This window comes from Bison bison, unplaced genomic scaffold, assembly GCF_000754665.1.
Source record: "Bison bison bison isolate TAMUID 2011002044 unplaced genomic scaffold, Bison_UMD1.0 scf7180017864366, whole genome shotgun sequence".
In the NCBI taxonomy this organism is placed as follows: domain Eukaryota; kingdom Metazoa; phylum Chordata; class Mammalia; order Artiodactyla; family Bovidae; genus Bison; species Bison bison.
In genome coordinates, this window is record NW_011494938.1 from 3,147,297 (window position 1) to 3,164,186 (window position 16,890).

A 16,890-nucleotide genomic window follows, 5' to 3' on the forward strand; every position below is an offset into this window, starting at 1 on the left:
ATTTATACACAGTTCAGTTCAGTCGCTCAGTCGTGTCCGACTCTTTGCGACCCCATGAACTGCAGCATGCCAGGCCTCCCTGTCTATGACCAACTCCCGGAGTCCACCCAAACCCATGTCCATTAAGTCAATGATGCCATCCAAGCATCTCATCCTCCATCGTCCCCTTCTCCTCCTGCCCTCAATCTTTCCCAGCATCTGGGTCTTTTCAAATGAGTCAACTCTTCGCATGAGGTGACCAAAGTATTGGAGTTTCAGCTTCAACATCAGTCCTTCCAGTGAACACCCAGGACTGATCTCTAGGAGGGATTGGTTTGATCTCCTTGCAGTCCAAGAGACTCTCAAGAGTCTTCTCCAAAACCACAGTTCCACACACACCTCGAAACTGGAACCCAGAAAAGTGACTTGCCTTTGTTTATTTAACACATTATCAGTAACTATAATAAGACCCAAATATCCAGACTCTTGTTCTGACCCATGCAAAATGCCATACCAAGGCAGTCCTGGAAAATAAACTCACCACCATGATCCTTTATTCCTAGAGATATCCTCCTGTGGAAACCCTCAGGTCAAATACTACCTGCCTACTGACATCAATAAAAGATGTATAAAAATCCCTTTATGCATAAATAGGAGATTTCTTTCTTTGGGGTAATAAACTTTTGTTTTTTCCCTGTGGAAGGATGAATTTAGTTTTGCAACCATATTCAAAGACTGAGGGTATAATATAATTTTTCTTGATCCTAAACTGAGATTAAAACCAAATCCTTATTCTTAGATTATATGAAAGGCGTTTCTAGACTGTCAAAGATTTTCATTCATCAGCATTTTCTTTGGTTTGTTCAGAAGAAATTAACACGAAGTACATTAGGCATACTAACTAAATTCAGAATTATGGACTTCAAAGACAAAGGGGTTTTTAAATACATTATTAAAGTGATACAGAAAAGTACACAGACCATAAGTATGCACCTTGGTGAATTTGTGCAAATTGAACATAGCCATATAATGATCCAGAAGCACCCACCTCTGTCTGCTAACTCCCCCTGGTCCCCAAACCCTTCATTGCTGTTCAGACCTTCATGAGGCTTTGTTTTTGGACTTTTTATGAAAGGAATCACACATGATATGTATTCTCTTGTGTCCAGTTTCTTTTGCCCAGTATTACGTTTCTGAGATTAGTTCAGATTGTTGCCTGTAGTTTAGTTCCCTTATTCTCATTGATATTCAGTATTCCATTGTAAGAATAACAATAATTTTTCCATTCTACTCTCAATGGAGATTTGGGTAGTTTCCAGGTTTTGTTGATTACTAACAGTACATGTATTTTAGAATGGTTTTTGAGAAGAGTTTAGGAGGGAATATGTGAATTATATTGGGATAAGTAGTTATTAAAAATCTAACTATAGTATATTCTTCCAGAAAACACATAGCAGTTTCTCTTCTGCAGAAAACTGATGACTAGCATATGTCATAAGTAATCACTTGGGATGAGTGCTGAAATCTTACAGTTCTTTAGACTGTACTGGTAGTTTTCACCTTATCTGTTGTTTTGCCCGAGGGCTGACCTTTTTATTTGTAGGCAGATTAGTACTTTGTTTTTCTCTTTGCCATTATAAGTACTTTAAAGACGGGTTTATAAATCACAGTCATACCTGTTGTTCTGGTGTTAGATATTATGATTGATTATTATTTGTATTTATTCATATCCTTGGTAGCTAATGGGCTTCCCTTGTGACTCAACTGGTGAAGAATCCGCCTGCAGTGTGGGAGACATGGGTGATTCCTGGGTTGGGAAGATCCGCTGGAGAAGGGAAAGGCTACCCACTTCAATATTCTGTCTAGAGAATTCCATGGACTGTATAATGCATGGGGTTGCAAAGAGTCAGATTCGGAATTTCACTTTCTCTTTGGTAGCTAACGGGGAAAAAAAATCTCTTGGTTTAGGAGAGGAGGTGGGTCTTACCCAATGGTTAGAAATGGGTCTTTAATAAAATTTTATATTGTCAAAAAACACCCATGTGGAGTAGCATTTGAAGTACTGTGCATTCTTGTGAGTATGTGTGTGTACTTTTTTAAAAAAAATTTGTTTTTCTCTTGTTTGCTCCTTTACCCTGTCTCCTCCTACCTCCAGGTAAAACAGAATCAACATGAAGAGCTGCAGAATGTAAGGAAGCACATTCACAATTGTTTCTCAAATCTTGGTTGCTTCCTTTTGCCACATCCTGGTCTTAAAGTTGCAACTAATCCTAGTTTTGATGGGAGATTGAAAGGTGGGAATTCCCATTCTTGCTAAAATCAGAACTGAAGTTTTAGAGACTGAAAGTTAAAAAAAAATAATATATATATATATATGGTTCCTTAAAATTTCTCTCTTATACTGGAGGATATTTCAGTGCATTGTTAATGAAGTGATTGTAGTGCTCTGTGTGGTCTTTGTAGCTTTCCATTTCATTGGTTTGTTGCAAACACCTAGCATATTGATTAACATATTTTTTAATGTCTGTTGCTCAGCACTGATGTCCTAAAAACACTGAAGACTAAGAACATTTCAGTATTTCATCTGATTGCAGTCTGCTAAAAAGCATTACCAATGTATTGTATTGATATAATTAGATTTAAGTCTGTTTCGGGGTGATGGTATAATTTTCTGTGTATGTTTTAGGATTATTTTGAGCATGATAGCAGAAGACTTGGGGACTAACAAAACTTTAACAGTATGGCTAGAAAAACAAAATTTAGTTTTAATATTTAATACAGTTTCATGAATTGCCTGCCATTTGGAAAGGATAGTTTACTTAAAATACTTGATGTGGAATTTGTTTTGATAGTTCACAGTTTTTTATTATTTGAGCTGACAGAATTATTGGAAGATGAAGAAAATGGGGTACAGAGTTGGGTGGAGGCATTATATTTTTTCCTAGGAGATGTGTCAGTATGACAGATTTGGATGAGTTTTTTGAAATGAATCTCTACTTAAGTATCATACTCTTGTTCTATAAAACACAATCTCATTAACTCTTACCAATGGTGACTTTACTTCTTCTTCTTTTTTTTTTTTTATTTTACTAATATGTTGACTAATTTCATGCCCATCAGATATTGATGAAGAGTTTAAGCGAGAGCTTCGAAATCTGGTTCCATTGCTCCTTGCCCCAGAAAATTTGGTAGAAAAAGAGATAAGTGGATCTAAAGTCACTTGTAGAGATCTTGTAGAATACTTTAAGGTAGGAAAATACTTATATTAAATGACTTTGTGTAAGTTAGAAATATAGTTGACTTAAAACTCATCTGTATGGTATAAAAATTTATCTGTATTTTAAAACAATGAAGTAAAATTTATAATTATTTTTTTGCCTTGAATTGGATGTATCAATATTTTAGAATATTGAAGATTATAGCAGATTGTAACACATATCTTCTACACAGTGATTTTATTTGTTTATACAGTTATCTTACTTTTTCTCCAGCTCTGATATGCAGAGAAGAACCATTCATAATATTATAATACCACTCTTATCATTTGAAAATAATAATAGATATTGGGAGCATAATTCTGCATCTTGAGTTCTCATAAAAAAACCTTGTCTCAGAGTCTGAGTACTTGATGAGAGCCTTTGAAAGTTATCAAAACTGGGTTCTGAGCTCAAGTAAATTATTCATAGATTATTCCCCCCCCTCTGCTCTCTAATCTTTGTAGCTTACTTGCCAGAGCAAGGCCACTGTTGAGGGTTGTAATTATTTGTAGTAGTTGTAGATGGATGGGAAAACACAGTTAATGAAAGAGTGTATTTTTGTGTTATTTAATGGACACTTGATCACTTTCATACTGTCTTTGTTTAGTTATGAAATAATTTAAGAGTCAGATGAAAGTTGAGATGAAAGATTCCTATATGGAACTTACCTAAAAATTTTCATCTTTCTTACTCTTAAACCACAAATTCGGTAATTTTTTTTGCTCTTGAACTGAAATATACTTTAATCTGATCAAAGTAAAATACTGAGTTAAAATGTTTTGTTACATATTTATTTGAAACATTGGCAGTTTGGCAGTAGGAGAGAATTGTGGATTTCTTTTCATAGGGTAGATAGCATTTTATATATAACTTTAAATATGAAACAACTTTTCTGCCAAGTTGGAGTTACATTTAGAGATATTTCTCTAGGATATTACTTAGCAACACACGTTTTTAATAATGTTGAGAATAGGGTTAACTTCGTTGGAATGAGAGTATATGATTTTTAAAGCTTAGACTTTCCTTTTAATAGTGTGAATCATTTTTCTATCTAATGATTTTTCTTTGGGGATATGGAGCCAAATTGCATAACCTATCAATATAATGAGTCTTCTGTATTTTTAGGCTTACATTAAAATTTATCAAGGAGAGGAACTTCCACATCCAAAGTCCATGCTTCAGGTAGTGTGTGCATTGTACATACATTTATTTATGAGGTAGAAAAAAAATTTGCTTTAGAGAGAAATGCTGGAAATGGGGTGGTGCTTCTTTGCATGCAAATACATTTTAGATACTCAAGGCATGGGTCCTGAAGTTTTTGAGTTTTTGTAACTACAGATTGCAGACCTTGTACACACACAGTTCATAGAAATGAAGGTCCTTGGTGCTTTCTCTTCAGTTGCTCAAGAAGTGTAGGAAAATTTCTGTTTCAGAAGATAGCTTGGTGTGGGCCATGCTGAACCAAGCTGCTTCTGTTCTCTGGGTCTTTGACAATGAATGTTGTTTGAAATAGGCTTATTTTCTCTTTAATGAATGACAGCTACTTCTAGTGACTATAGTTTTTTTTTTTTTCTTTCTTTAAAAAAAAAGGTATTCTTTAGGGACAATGTTATTTTAACCTGTTTCATTTTTTTAAAATTTGCTACTTTGGGCAATTTCCCAGTTTTATAGTGGATTAAACTTTTTTCATAAAATACATGTAGTAAACAGTTTTGTGGATTTAAAAATGTATCCTGTGTCATACTGATTATGAGAGAGAGGACCATATGAGTAACCCTTGATTCTTTGCACCTGGAGACGGGACATATTTTAGGGCTGTATTTATTTAATTCTCTTATAATTTCCTGGGCATATGTGTTCTATTCTACAAACCCACTTTAACAAATCTAAGCAAAACAAAATTAATCAGGTAGTCCTATTAGAAGCAGTTGTTATATCATTTTTACTAGTGTTTCCTCCATTAGAAAGGAAAACTGGAAGTTGATAATATTTTTCTGTTTCATTTTCAGACTTGGTCACTGTACATAATTTATTGTCTTAAGCATTTATAGTCATCAGTTATTTCACATAAAGTTGGCACATTTTATTTTATTTTTTAGGCAACAGCTGAAGCTAATAATCTTGCTGCAGTAGCAGGAGCAAGAGAGACCTATTGCAAAAGTATGGAGCAGGTTTGTGACTAACATTTATATTAGACACTAGAGTGAGAAGATTTTTATATTTAAAATCATTGAACCAATTCATACTCCTTATACATTGTCATGTTACATCATTCCCAAATCTTCTTTTATCATCTCTACTGAAAATAAACTTAAGATTATAATTTCCATCGTTAGAGTGCAGGATGAGAGTAGTAAGTTATTTACATAGACCACAATAAAATATTTTTTGACACATGATTCAGAGTGCTATTATCAGTAGCTTCTGATGTTAGTAACATTGTCCTAAGACCAATAGCAATTTCTTTGCTAAGCTTGCTAATTCAAATATTCAAGTACCTTTTTTATGTGTTACAGCTCTTAACACACTTTCTTGCCAGCAGTCTTTTGTGGTGTATTGCTGGGTCAGCTGACATCAATACAGATTGTAGTGTAATTCTTCTTGTCTTTATTGGTATATAGTTAATTGGGAAAATTTATTTTGCCTGAGTCAGTTAAATATATAAGAAATGCATAGATTATGATGAAGTGTGGAGTATTACAAACAAATTTAAAACTAAATCATGTAGGTGGTTTAACTTCACTGATGGGGAATTTCTTTCAAGTGTGACTTATTTCCAGCATGTAATCTGTCCTGCTGTCTGCACAGGTATGTGGTGGGGACAAGCCTTACATTGCACCTTCAGATCTGGAGCGAAAACACCTGGATCTTAAGGAAGTGGCGATTAAACAGTTTCGTTCGGTGAAAAAAATGGGTGGAGATGAATTCTGCCGTCGTTATCAGGACCAGCTTGAGGCTGAAATTGAAGAAACCTATGCAAATTTTATAAAGCACAATGATGGCAAAAATATCTTCTATGCTGCTCGTACCCCTGCCACACTGTTTGCGGTCATGTTTGCTATGTATATAATCTCAGGACTGACTGGCTTCGTTGGCCTAAACTCTATAGCCGTCTTGTGTAACCTTGTCATGGGGTTAGCACTGACGTCTCTTTGTACTTGGGCATATGTTAAATACTCTGGGGAGTTCAGAGAAATTGGAACAATGATCGATCAGATTGCTGAAACACTATGGGAACAGGTTGGTATCTCTCTTTTGGTTTTTCAGTGACTAACCTTATCCTTGTGGCTCCCCACCCCTCCTCCAGTCCCCCATTCCCCACCCTCACCCCCAATATTTCCACACCTACTTTTTCTTTATATGGAGAATGGCAAAAGGATATTTTCTGTTTTGTTTAGATGCATAATCCAAATATAAAGTATAAACTGAAGAGTTTTTTTTCCTTGAAAGTTTTAGTGTGCTTTGGTTAACTTATATCTGTAATACTCTGGATAGTTTCTTAGTTATAGGCCTGATTATACCAGACAAGTGGGCAGGACCAGAGTCTTTAAGGATTTTCCCCTTTTTTTTTGTTTTTTTGAGAAAAGAAAATATCAGTGCAAGAGTAATGAAGGTAAGGAAGTAAGTTCGGAAGTGCAGTTCCCTTGAAGTTTCTTACTAGGGTTGATAAGAAGCAATGCATGCTTATATTCCAGGAAAAATGGGTGATATTCAGGTCTTCATTGCCTTCCATGAAGATAGTAGTGGTTTACTGATGTACTTACTACAAAGAACAATCTTATAGGGAATTCTTACAGCAAATAATCTTTTACTTCTGTACTATGGAAATGCTAATGAGCAAAGCAAAGTACCACAGTGAGCCAGCTTTTCTTAATCATAATCTGTTGCCGCAACCAGAATTCAAATCATGATTTTTTACCTTAAACCAGAATTCAAAGTTGGGCCTGACAAGTATCTACTAAGGAAAGCCTTGTGTATCAGCCAACTGTTGTCTGGAATTGCCTGTGTTCAGAAAATTCCACTTAAGGATATTGTCATTAAAATGGTCATCGTGAAATACCTGAGCATCATATCAAGAATGAAAGCTACAGTTATTACTGATGGACAATATGAAAGGCGTTTTCAGATACCATTTCTGGGCCGATGAAGTATTGGGCTTATTTTGAAGATTTAAGATAATGCAGGTCCATGCTGGTTTTGGTTTTAAAGTCAAAGACTGAAGAAGTTGATTGATGCTGATTTTTCTACTAATAATGTCGTTACTATTTTATACAGTGACCTGCTATATTAATTTCCATTTTATATTTCTTTAGAGAAATGCTCTATTCAGATCTGATTTGGAACCTTATGTCTGGATATTTATTAAATTTTTATATCTTTAAAAAGTTCATTCTTTATATTCCTCTGATATGTTCTGACAGAAGATGGATTAAAAGCTATCACAACCTAAAAAAAAAAAGCTGTCACAGCATCACTTAAAATAGTATCTACTTTAAAAGTGTTGAATCATTATTAATTTTCTGCCACATGGAATTTTGATAATTGTACAGAGTCTTCTGAAAATCAGTCATCTCCAGTACAGCGCTGATTCTAGGATTTTAGAGGTGCCACTATCACAAACAAGTCAATGGAAGAATCTAAAGTGTGTACAAGTATTTTTAGTACAGTTGAGGTAAGATGATCACTAGGCGGAAGGTCTGTGCAGTGTCAACAAACCTTGTCTAAATTTTTTTGCATTTCTCTTTTCTTTTGCTTCAGAGGAGTCCCAGGAAGGTGAGAAACTATGAAGTCTCAAATTTTTATAGTCTTAATTAAACTCTTTAAGTTCAAGGCCCTCTGAATCATTCTCCTAACGAATCACTCCATGTTTTAGGTGTTTTCCAAACTGTTCGAAGTTACTAGACGTCGAATGGTTCATCGTGTTCTTTCGTCAGCACAGCGACAGAGACTGTCATCCAACAATAACAAGAAGAAAAATTAGACAGTATTTTTAACTTTTTTCCCTATCTGAAGTGTTCACACTTACACATGTAGGACAATAAGCAGGACCGTCTGGGCCGGTCTGCATAAATGCTGTATACATACCAGATTTGATGCTGCATATAGGGTATGGAATTGCACATCCATCTCATAGGAATTGTAATGGTTTGAATAGGAGGAAAGTAATTTTTGTCACATTATAAAATGTCTAACTGCATTATTTGTAGCATCATAACTTTTTTTTTGGGAGAAGCATCTTTTTATTTCCCACATTCCTGTTTATTTTCTTCATTGCTTTGAATTGAATTTTTTATATCTATTTTTATATGTAACTCTTTTTTTACCTCATGTTTTTATTTGTTTTGCACATTTCTCATACCACAGGTATTGAAGCCCCTGGGTGATAATTTGATGGAGGAAAACATAAGGCAGTCTGTAACAAACTCTATCAAAGCAGGCCTGACTGACCAGGTGTCTCATCATGCCAGATTAAAGACAGACTGACACTTCATCTCCTCATGGACTCCACTCTCCCTTTTTTTCATGCTTGCTGTACAATGAGAACTCAAATAAAAATAAACCAAAGTTTACAATCAACTGTAGAAGTAGTTTAGTATAACTGGCTTCACAGATGGCTGCCACAGAGTGTGAAATTGTTTGTTGGTTTTAAGCATTCTGTTCATGGCTCCTGAGACATGATGATTGGCTGAGGAGCATTAGTTTATCATGCACACTGGTGCCATGTTTAATTCTTTTTTTTTCTTTTTCCCTTCTTTGATGTTAGTGAAATTTGTCTTATGTAAAAGGATATTTCAGGGAAATATTTTAAGAAATCTATTTAGAGTCTTTTTAACAGTGTCCCATTGAAATTTTAATTTTTAGAGAAGTTAATGAATCACTGTAGCAAGATTCAGATTGGAATGACAATGAAGCCTTTATTGAGCCACGACATTAAAAGTATATATTGCTTTACTGCCTTCAATACCAGTATTACATAAATGCATGTATCAGAAATTTCACAGAAATTACACGACAACTCTTGTAGCTAAGAAAGTGATTCTGAAGTGTACATTTGTCTTGCCTTTTTAAATTTATAAACCTGCCCTAAAACGAGATGCATATCTGGGAAACTAAACTGTCTTTATGCAGTTTAGCCTTCATGTACATAAAATATGCCATTAATTTTATTGGGGGAGAAATTCCATCCAAAAATGTTGCCTACAGCTATGAGTTAAGAGTGTCTGTACAGTGTGTAGCTTTTATTTTCTAAAATCACAGATAGGGCATGTATATGAATTATAAATATATAAATACAATTTTGTATTAAAAGTTTTGTAGTTTATGGCAAAATCTGGTTCTGTGGTAGGCTAATGAGTACAGTCCCTGTGAAGGAGTGTTTGTGGCTCATGTCAGTGTATGAATGCATAGACAATTTGAAGTTTTTGATATATTTGTGATATTTATCTTCTTGAGCACTGCAGTCTCACTCCCCACCCCACCCCCCACCCTTGAGGGAATTCAATGGGAATGTTTATTGTGACTTTGTCCTCTGTTGCATTTTAAAGTTATTTTCTGTAATTTATTTTCAGTACATAATTAAAAATTTGTTGCATATATAAAATGGAACTTGTGATTTTTTTTTTTAAGGAATTCTTCAAATATGTATTCCATTACGTAAACCTATTTGTTTATACTGAAAAGAGCATGAGTGAGGAACACCCATGTGAGAGCTGTAAGCCATTGTACCTCGAAGCTAAGCTTGTAAACAGTTATTTTTCTGTCTGTCTCTGTCAGGGAAAACTTGTGATTAGCTAGGGGATTTATTAATTTTCATTTCTCTCTCTTTTTTCTGGTGTATGTAAGGCTAACATTTTGCAGTACTTTTGTAGCCTTTTCTGTGAACACCTGTTTAAAGCACCTAGTTTGGTTTTTAAATGGAGAACTCAGATGTTGAGTTGCATGGCCGAAAGCTCAAAATTTACTTTGGTATATATCTCCCCCCTCCCGCTTCAAATCCTGTTTTTATATGGATTGTGTTTGTTTCCATCTATTATTAAACTGCTACCAACTCATCTGTTCTTTAAGAGAATCCACCTGAAAAGTGTCTCATTTTACTATGTTTTATGAATGTTGTGGACTGTTTTTATGAATGGAAAAAATAAAAAGTTTGTTGTATAATAGCAATTCTTCTGAAATTAAAGAGACACAGGTAACTGTTTTGTTTTTTTGTTTTTTGTTTTTTTAACAAAAGAGTTGTGAAATCTAGACCATTGGATTTCTTAATATTTCTTGTTGGAAAGAGTATTTTTCCCAAAGATAACAATTCTATTAAGGATTCCAAGAAAGTACTTTGGTTTCAGCTGGAAGACTGAATATTGTTAAGAAGCAGTAAAAGGGATTAAAGACAAATTCAAACTGTTCCCTGAAATAATTTTGGTGTTAGTATATTTTCTGTGGTAAAATTTTTTAGTAATTTATATTACAAGGTTGTTTTTTTTTTTAAAGCAAACTGTCTTCCCCATTGAGATATAAATAACTTACTTCTATGGAAGAGATAAAATTTGTGACCCTACTATTGAGTATGCCTTATATATTCCTCATGAAAATAGTCATCCTTGCTTGACTAAGTATATTCTGCTTGTGAAATGGAGTAGCAGTGATTTTTGAGAATTTATATTATTTGGTGAACTTTAATTAGTCATTTTATTCCAGAACTGGGCGGCTTGAGCAGTTACTCTTGGTGTAGGTGTGACTGCTGCTGGAGTGTGTTACATTGTTTGATTATTGCAGGGTTAAACATTTTTTGGGTGGACTTAGCTTGGTTAAGAACCTATTGGGAATAAATATATCATAAAATTGCAGAAAGCACTATAATGTTACTGTTAATGGTTCCCTAAGGTCAAAATGGGCTTATAGAAAGTTTTTAAGCAGTTGCTTAGTCTTTTGGCTTTCCGATTAGCTGTTTCTTTGCCACTGTGGGTTGCCTGGGTCTGTTGCACACATTTTTAGGTTTCAGCAGTTTCATTCTTGGCATGAGGGTTTTTTTTCCTACTTTGACCAAGATTGCTCTGTGCACCTAAATATTTTTCCATTTGTGTCCTAGTTGTGAGGTGATGGCGAACGTCGGCTTGGAGAGCTGGCAGCTGTTCCTGGCAGCCATCTACTTGGCCAGAATGTACTCATCAAATGACTCTTGGATTCAGTCTGGAGCCTCTGTCAGAAAGGGAACTTAACTTTGGGGAATTCTTGGCTTTGGGGCAAACAAAGCTACATGAGGGCTTTCTCATGCAGGACAGAGAAATGCCACCTTATCTACCTAAGTCTTTTATCAGATTTTAGGAATTTCTCCTCTCCAGATTTGCAGTTTGCTGTAATTTAGGATGAGGAATTGATCTACCCTTGACATACTTGAGGGCAATACAGATCCTGTTAACATTCTTCAGTGAAAGCTAGGAGCTGACCAGGTCAAAAGTGCCTGAAGAGGAGTGTAAAACAAGCTTAGGAGAAAGGGGGGCATCACAGCCTTCGTGTAGTCAGTCAAGCACTTGCACATACATTAGTACTTTCTGTTCAACTGTCGTGTGGTAGGAAACCACTTAAAAAAAGCTGTCTCGGGTGTCTCAGGCTTGCGAACCAGGATTCTGCCACTCCACACCAGGGGTTTGAGTCCGTGGAAAGTTTCAGACAGACAGTGATATTCATAACTCAAAATTGTCTTACCTGCATTTTAAAATTACTAAAGCTGGAGAAGAATTTGTTAATACTGAAGCAAGGTGAAAATGACCCATAATACCACGTTTAAAAAGTGGTATTAATCAAGTAGTGAAAGTCTCCCTGTCCTTTTGATTGTATGTGCCAGAGGTAACCATATATTTGGTGTGTGTGCTATGGAAAACTTCCCCTGTGCTTATTGACACATCTTTATGTATGTATAAAACATGGTTTTTGTTCTACACAAAAATAGAATTACCCTGTACATTATATATTTTCCCCGTACAACACTGACATTTTCTTGGGCTGTTAAGTCTTCAATGCTCATGCAGTGGCTTTGACCCTTCTGAGGGTCGATGGGGTTTTGTGGGGAGAGCCCAGACCTTGGATCTTACTTTTTGTGCCGTTCTCCCCCCTACCACAGGATTGGTGAGAGAATCAGATACGTGGAGGGTGCTTGGGAAGCAGGTACTGTAGGAAATTTGTACTCCGTTTTGTTTGTCTGTCTGCTGGCTCTATTTGGCCAGTTGACTAATGACTACTTCCTGAAGCTTGTCCATACTTTGATAGGGTGTGGGGGTTATCTGGACTGTGATTTGTGTGTGTGCTCAACTGTGTCTGACTCTGTGTAACCCCATGGACTGTAGGCCACCAGGCTCCTTTGTCCATGGAATTTCCAGGCAAGAATACTGGAGTGGGTTGCCATTTACTTCTCCAGGGGAACTTCCCAACCCAGGGATTGAACCCAAATTTTCCTGCATTGACAGGCAGATTTTTTACACTGTACCACCTGGGCTGTTATTTAAATAACAATTTTAAACTTTCTGAAAGTTTATATGTCAAACAATGTGGTCATTGAGTAAAATGGTTCTGTAGCTACTGACAGAGCAAGAAAGGTCATCTAAAATGTCATAGTTTAGACTTTCCAATCAAAAAATGTGAAGACTCTGTAAATGCTTGGGTGACCTGGAGCTGGAAGAATACTTGAATTTAAACTCGGGGGGGAAAGGAGATGAACCTTGGGGTTAAAACAGCTTTGTTCCTAGCACCACCACTTCCAAGCTTTGTGAACTTGGGCCAACACTTAGTAACAGTTGAGCCTCACTTTCATCTATTAAATAGAGATAATACCTACCTCTCAGGGTTGTTAGGAGAATAGGATGAGAACATAAAATCCTCATAGACATTCTTTTGAATCCCTTTTATGGGGGATGATATTTGTAAATATGCATCTGTCTTACAAATCATACCTACTCTTAATCTTACACCCTCTGCTTTCTGAAGAGAAAAACCATGATGACTCTTGGAGGGTGATAGTCATTGTGGAGAAAAGCAGTATCAGGAGTTCCTTTCCTCAATAGGACTAAGTTCCTTGGAAAGAAGAAACTATACTTCATGCATCTTTTAGCCTTTCATATTGTCTAGTATTTTTTTATACATGGTAAATGCTCAGAATATTTGAACATGGGCTGGACTGGGCAACTGCATCCCTTCACCCACCTTCCATACTTAAACATCCACTATAGATGAGCTATACCATCTGCTGTAGATGGGCAAGGGGGTCATGTGGCAGCTATGGACCCTAAGTATCAGTAGTTGTATTATTCCACCTTGACCTCAAAATAAGGAACATGATTATTAACTAAAAAAATCGTAACTGAGGAAGTGAGGGTAGGCTACCCTTAGGGATTTGGATTATCTTTAGAACTTATACTGATTTAATGCAGCTTCTTAAGTATCTGCTCTGTGTGTGTGTGTGTGTGTGAATGTATAAATTTATAAAGTATTTATGGAAAATGAGTGCGTGATTACTTAAACTGACACACGAATTTTATTTCTGAAACTCCAGTTGTAAAAAGTCATTTCAAATTAAGTGTCTACTCTTTTAAGTTCTTACAGAACTGGATTTATAGACCTGCACAGTAAGGAGTTTAGAGTTCTTATATTCATTGTGTCTCTAGGAATGCTAACACTGCTTAAAACAGAGGGGAGAGCTGTTAGTTCTATTAGTGTTGAAGGTTTTACAGGAGGTAAGAAAACCAAATTAATACATTTAGCCTCTAAACGAAATACCGCTGGTGCTGACGTACTAATAACCTTGGGGTGGCTATTTAAACAGTCTTTGATAGAGGAGTTATCTGAGACTCAGAGGTTGGCCACTTTTACCAAACAGTTCTGGGACTGGAAGCCAGGTGTACTGGCTTTAGAGTCTAGATAGCGATGAAAGTGAAAGTGAAGAGTGGAAAAGTTGGCTTAAAGCTCGACATTCAGAAAACGAAGATCATGGCATCTGGTCCCACCACCTCATGGGAAATAGATGGGGAAACAGTGGAAACTGTCAGACTTTATTTTTTGGGGTTCCAAAATCACTGCAGATGGTGACTGCAGCCATGAAATGAAAAGACGCTTACTCCTTGGAAGAAAAGTTAGGACCAACCTAGATAGCATATTCAAAAGCAGAGACATTACTTAGCCAACTAAGGTCCGTCTAGTCCAGGCTATGGTTTTTCCAGTGGTCATATATGGATGTGAGAGTTGGACTGTGAAGAAGGCTGAGCATTGAAGAATTGATGCTTTTGAACTGTGGTGTTGGAGAAGACTCTTGAGAGTCCCTTGGACTGCAAGGAGATCCAACCAGTCCATTCTGAAGGAGATCAGCCCTGGGATTTCTTTGGAAGGAATGATGCTAAAGCTGAAACTCCAGTACTTTGGCCACCTCATGCGAAGAGTTGACTCATTGGAAAAGACTCTGATGCTGGGAGGGATTGGGGGTGGGAGGAGAAGGGGATGACAGAGGATGAGATGGCTGGATGGCATCACCGACTCGATGGCCGTGAGTCTGAGTGAACTCTGGGAGTTGTTGATGGACAGGGAGGCCTGGCATCCTGAGATTCATGGGGTCGCAAAGAGTCGGACACGACTGAGCGACTGAACTGAACCGAACCCTCTCTATTGCACCGTTGTAAAGAATAAGCAGTCCTGCATAGGCAGGGCAAGGGAGAAGGAAAGAGGTCAACAATAAGGAGGAGTGCAGCAGTGGGTTCCAGTGTAGGAGGTGGTTGTAGGGTGGAGAAGGATGGAGTGGTGGGAGAGAAAGTTGTGAAGACCCTGGTCAGATTGTGAAGTCCTTTTACAGACCACGTAGAAGGACTTGGCATGTAGATGTTAAGGATACATGGGTGATTCTTAGAAAAACAGAGGCAGTCAGTTAGCAGTGGTTTTAATTGTCTTGGTTTCTCAAAGTACGGTTTTATGGATTTATTTTTAAATCAGTCACCTGGAAGTGCTTGTTTTAAATGCACATTGTTGCCCCGCCCCACACTAATGAACTCAAATCTGTTTCTGATAGGCCTCTCAGATCATTCTGATGTGTACTGGAGCTTAATATTTTAGTATTTTGAGAAGTGTTTCCTAATGCGTAGTAGGGTAATCAACTTCTGGTGTTTTTTTCCCCTTTGGCAATTGAAAATATTTTTTCCTTTGAAATAAAATGTGCAACTAAAAGAGCACAGGGCTTGAGGCAGTAGGGAGGATGGGGGGACACCAGAGCCCATTCTGGGATAGGAATCTGTGCTTCTGATCCCTCTGCTGCTGCTGCTGCTGCTAAGTCGCTTCAGTCGTGTCCGACTCTGTGCGACCCCATAGACAGCAGCCCACCAGGCTCCCCCGTCCCTGGGATTCTCCAGGCAAGAACACTGGAGTGGGTTGCCATTTGCTTCTCCAATGCATGAAAGGTGAAAGTGAAGTCGCTCAGTCGTGTCTGACTCTTAGCGACCCCATGGACTGCAGCCTACCAGGCTCCTCCGTCCATGGGATTTTCCAGGCAAGAGTACTGGAGTGGGGTGCCATTGCCTTCTCCGAATGAGGAAGCTGATAAGGTGGCAAAGCTGGTTGGAAGCAGAATTGGAGGAACAGGAGTTACGTAGTCTACCAGAAAGGGTGTTTTGAAATGAGTGTGCTGAGTGATCTAAGCCTTCTAAAGTGAATAGCAAAGTCAAACCTCTAGGTTAGTGAGTCTCAAGGACTTTTATTCTTAGGACTCCTTATATTCTTAAAAACTGAGGATCCCAAGTGATCTATCAGTATTAACCTTATTTGACACTAAAACAAAAATGTTTAAATATTATAGTAGGCTCTTGAACAAGGTGGGGGTTAGGGTTACCCACCCTCCCCACAGTCAAAACTCCAGGAATCACTTTAGAGTCCACCCTTCATCCTGGGTTCTGCTTCTCTGGATTCAACCAGCCACAGATTATGTAGCACAGCAGCTGGTATCTACAGAAAAATTTGTTGTTGTTAGCCATTTCCTTCTCTAGGGGATCTTCCCAACCCAGGGATTGAACCCGCTGCTTCTGCTTGGCAGAATGGATTCTTTACCATTCAGACACCAGGGAAGACCCTACAGAAAAATATCTTTGTATAACAGACCTGTGACGTCCAAATCTATGTTTTTCAAGGGTCAGCTGTATTTTCTTAAAAGATTTTTTTCTTTTATGTGGACCATTATTTTTTAAAAAGTCTTTATTTGTTGCAATATTTTTTGTTTTCTGTTTTTTTTTTTTTTTTTTTTTTTTTTTGCTATGAGGCATGTAGGATCTCAGTTCCCTGACAAAGGATCCCATTGCATTGGAAGGTGAAGTCTTAACTGCTAGACTACCAGAGAAGTCCCAAAGGTCAACCATATTTTAAAAATAAGAAGAACAAGCCTATTAACATTTTTAAATGAAAAATAACTTGAGATATGTTTTCAGAAAAAAGGCATTTTTACACTTTGGCAAAAAGAACACTAAACTGGCTTATCAGAAGACAGCTGAATTCTTATATCAATTTCTTCATTCACATGTTGCAGTATGTTGTTTTGGTTGAAGTATATGAGGAAAATCTGACCTCACACTTACGTAGTTGGAAAGGGAGGACCTTACAGAGTCCCAAAATGTCTTGGGAAATCTCAGGGGTCCTTAGA

The 16,890-nt window shown here is 37.1% G+C and overlaps 1 protein-coding gene across 3 annotated transcripts in view; it reads left to right on the forward strand.

Annotated features, from left to right (window-relative positions):
* Positions 1-9,837, forward strand: part of ATL2 (atlastin GTPase 2) — a 67,302-nt gene extending 57,465 nt beyond the window's left edge. For 2 of the 3 annotated variants that reach the window (XM_010855587.1, XM_010855588.1), the window contains exons 8-13: positions 2,135-2,273; positions 3,100-3,227; positions 4,362-4,418; positions 5,336-5,407; positions 6,045-6,476; positions 8,601-9,837. In XM_010855587.1, the coding sequence (XP_010853889.1) occupies positions 2,135-2,273; positions 3,100-3,227; positions 4,362-4,418; positions 5,336-5,407; positions 6,045-6,476; positions 8,601-8,720 (948 nt within the window). In that variant the 3' untranslated portion in view covers positions 8,721-9,837. Of the gene's footprint in view, positions 1-2,134; positions 2,274-3,099; positions 3,228-4,361; positions 4,419-5,335; positions 5,408-6,044; positions 6,477-8,109; positions 8,569-8,600 lie in introns of those variants that run through there. The other variant, XM_010855590.1, reaches the window with a different exon arrangement.
* Positions 9,838-16,890: the final 7,053 nt, after the last annotated feature.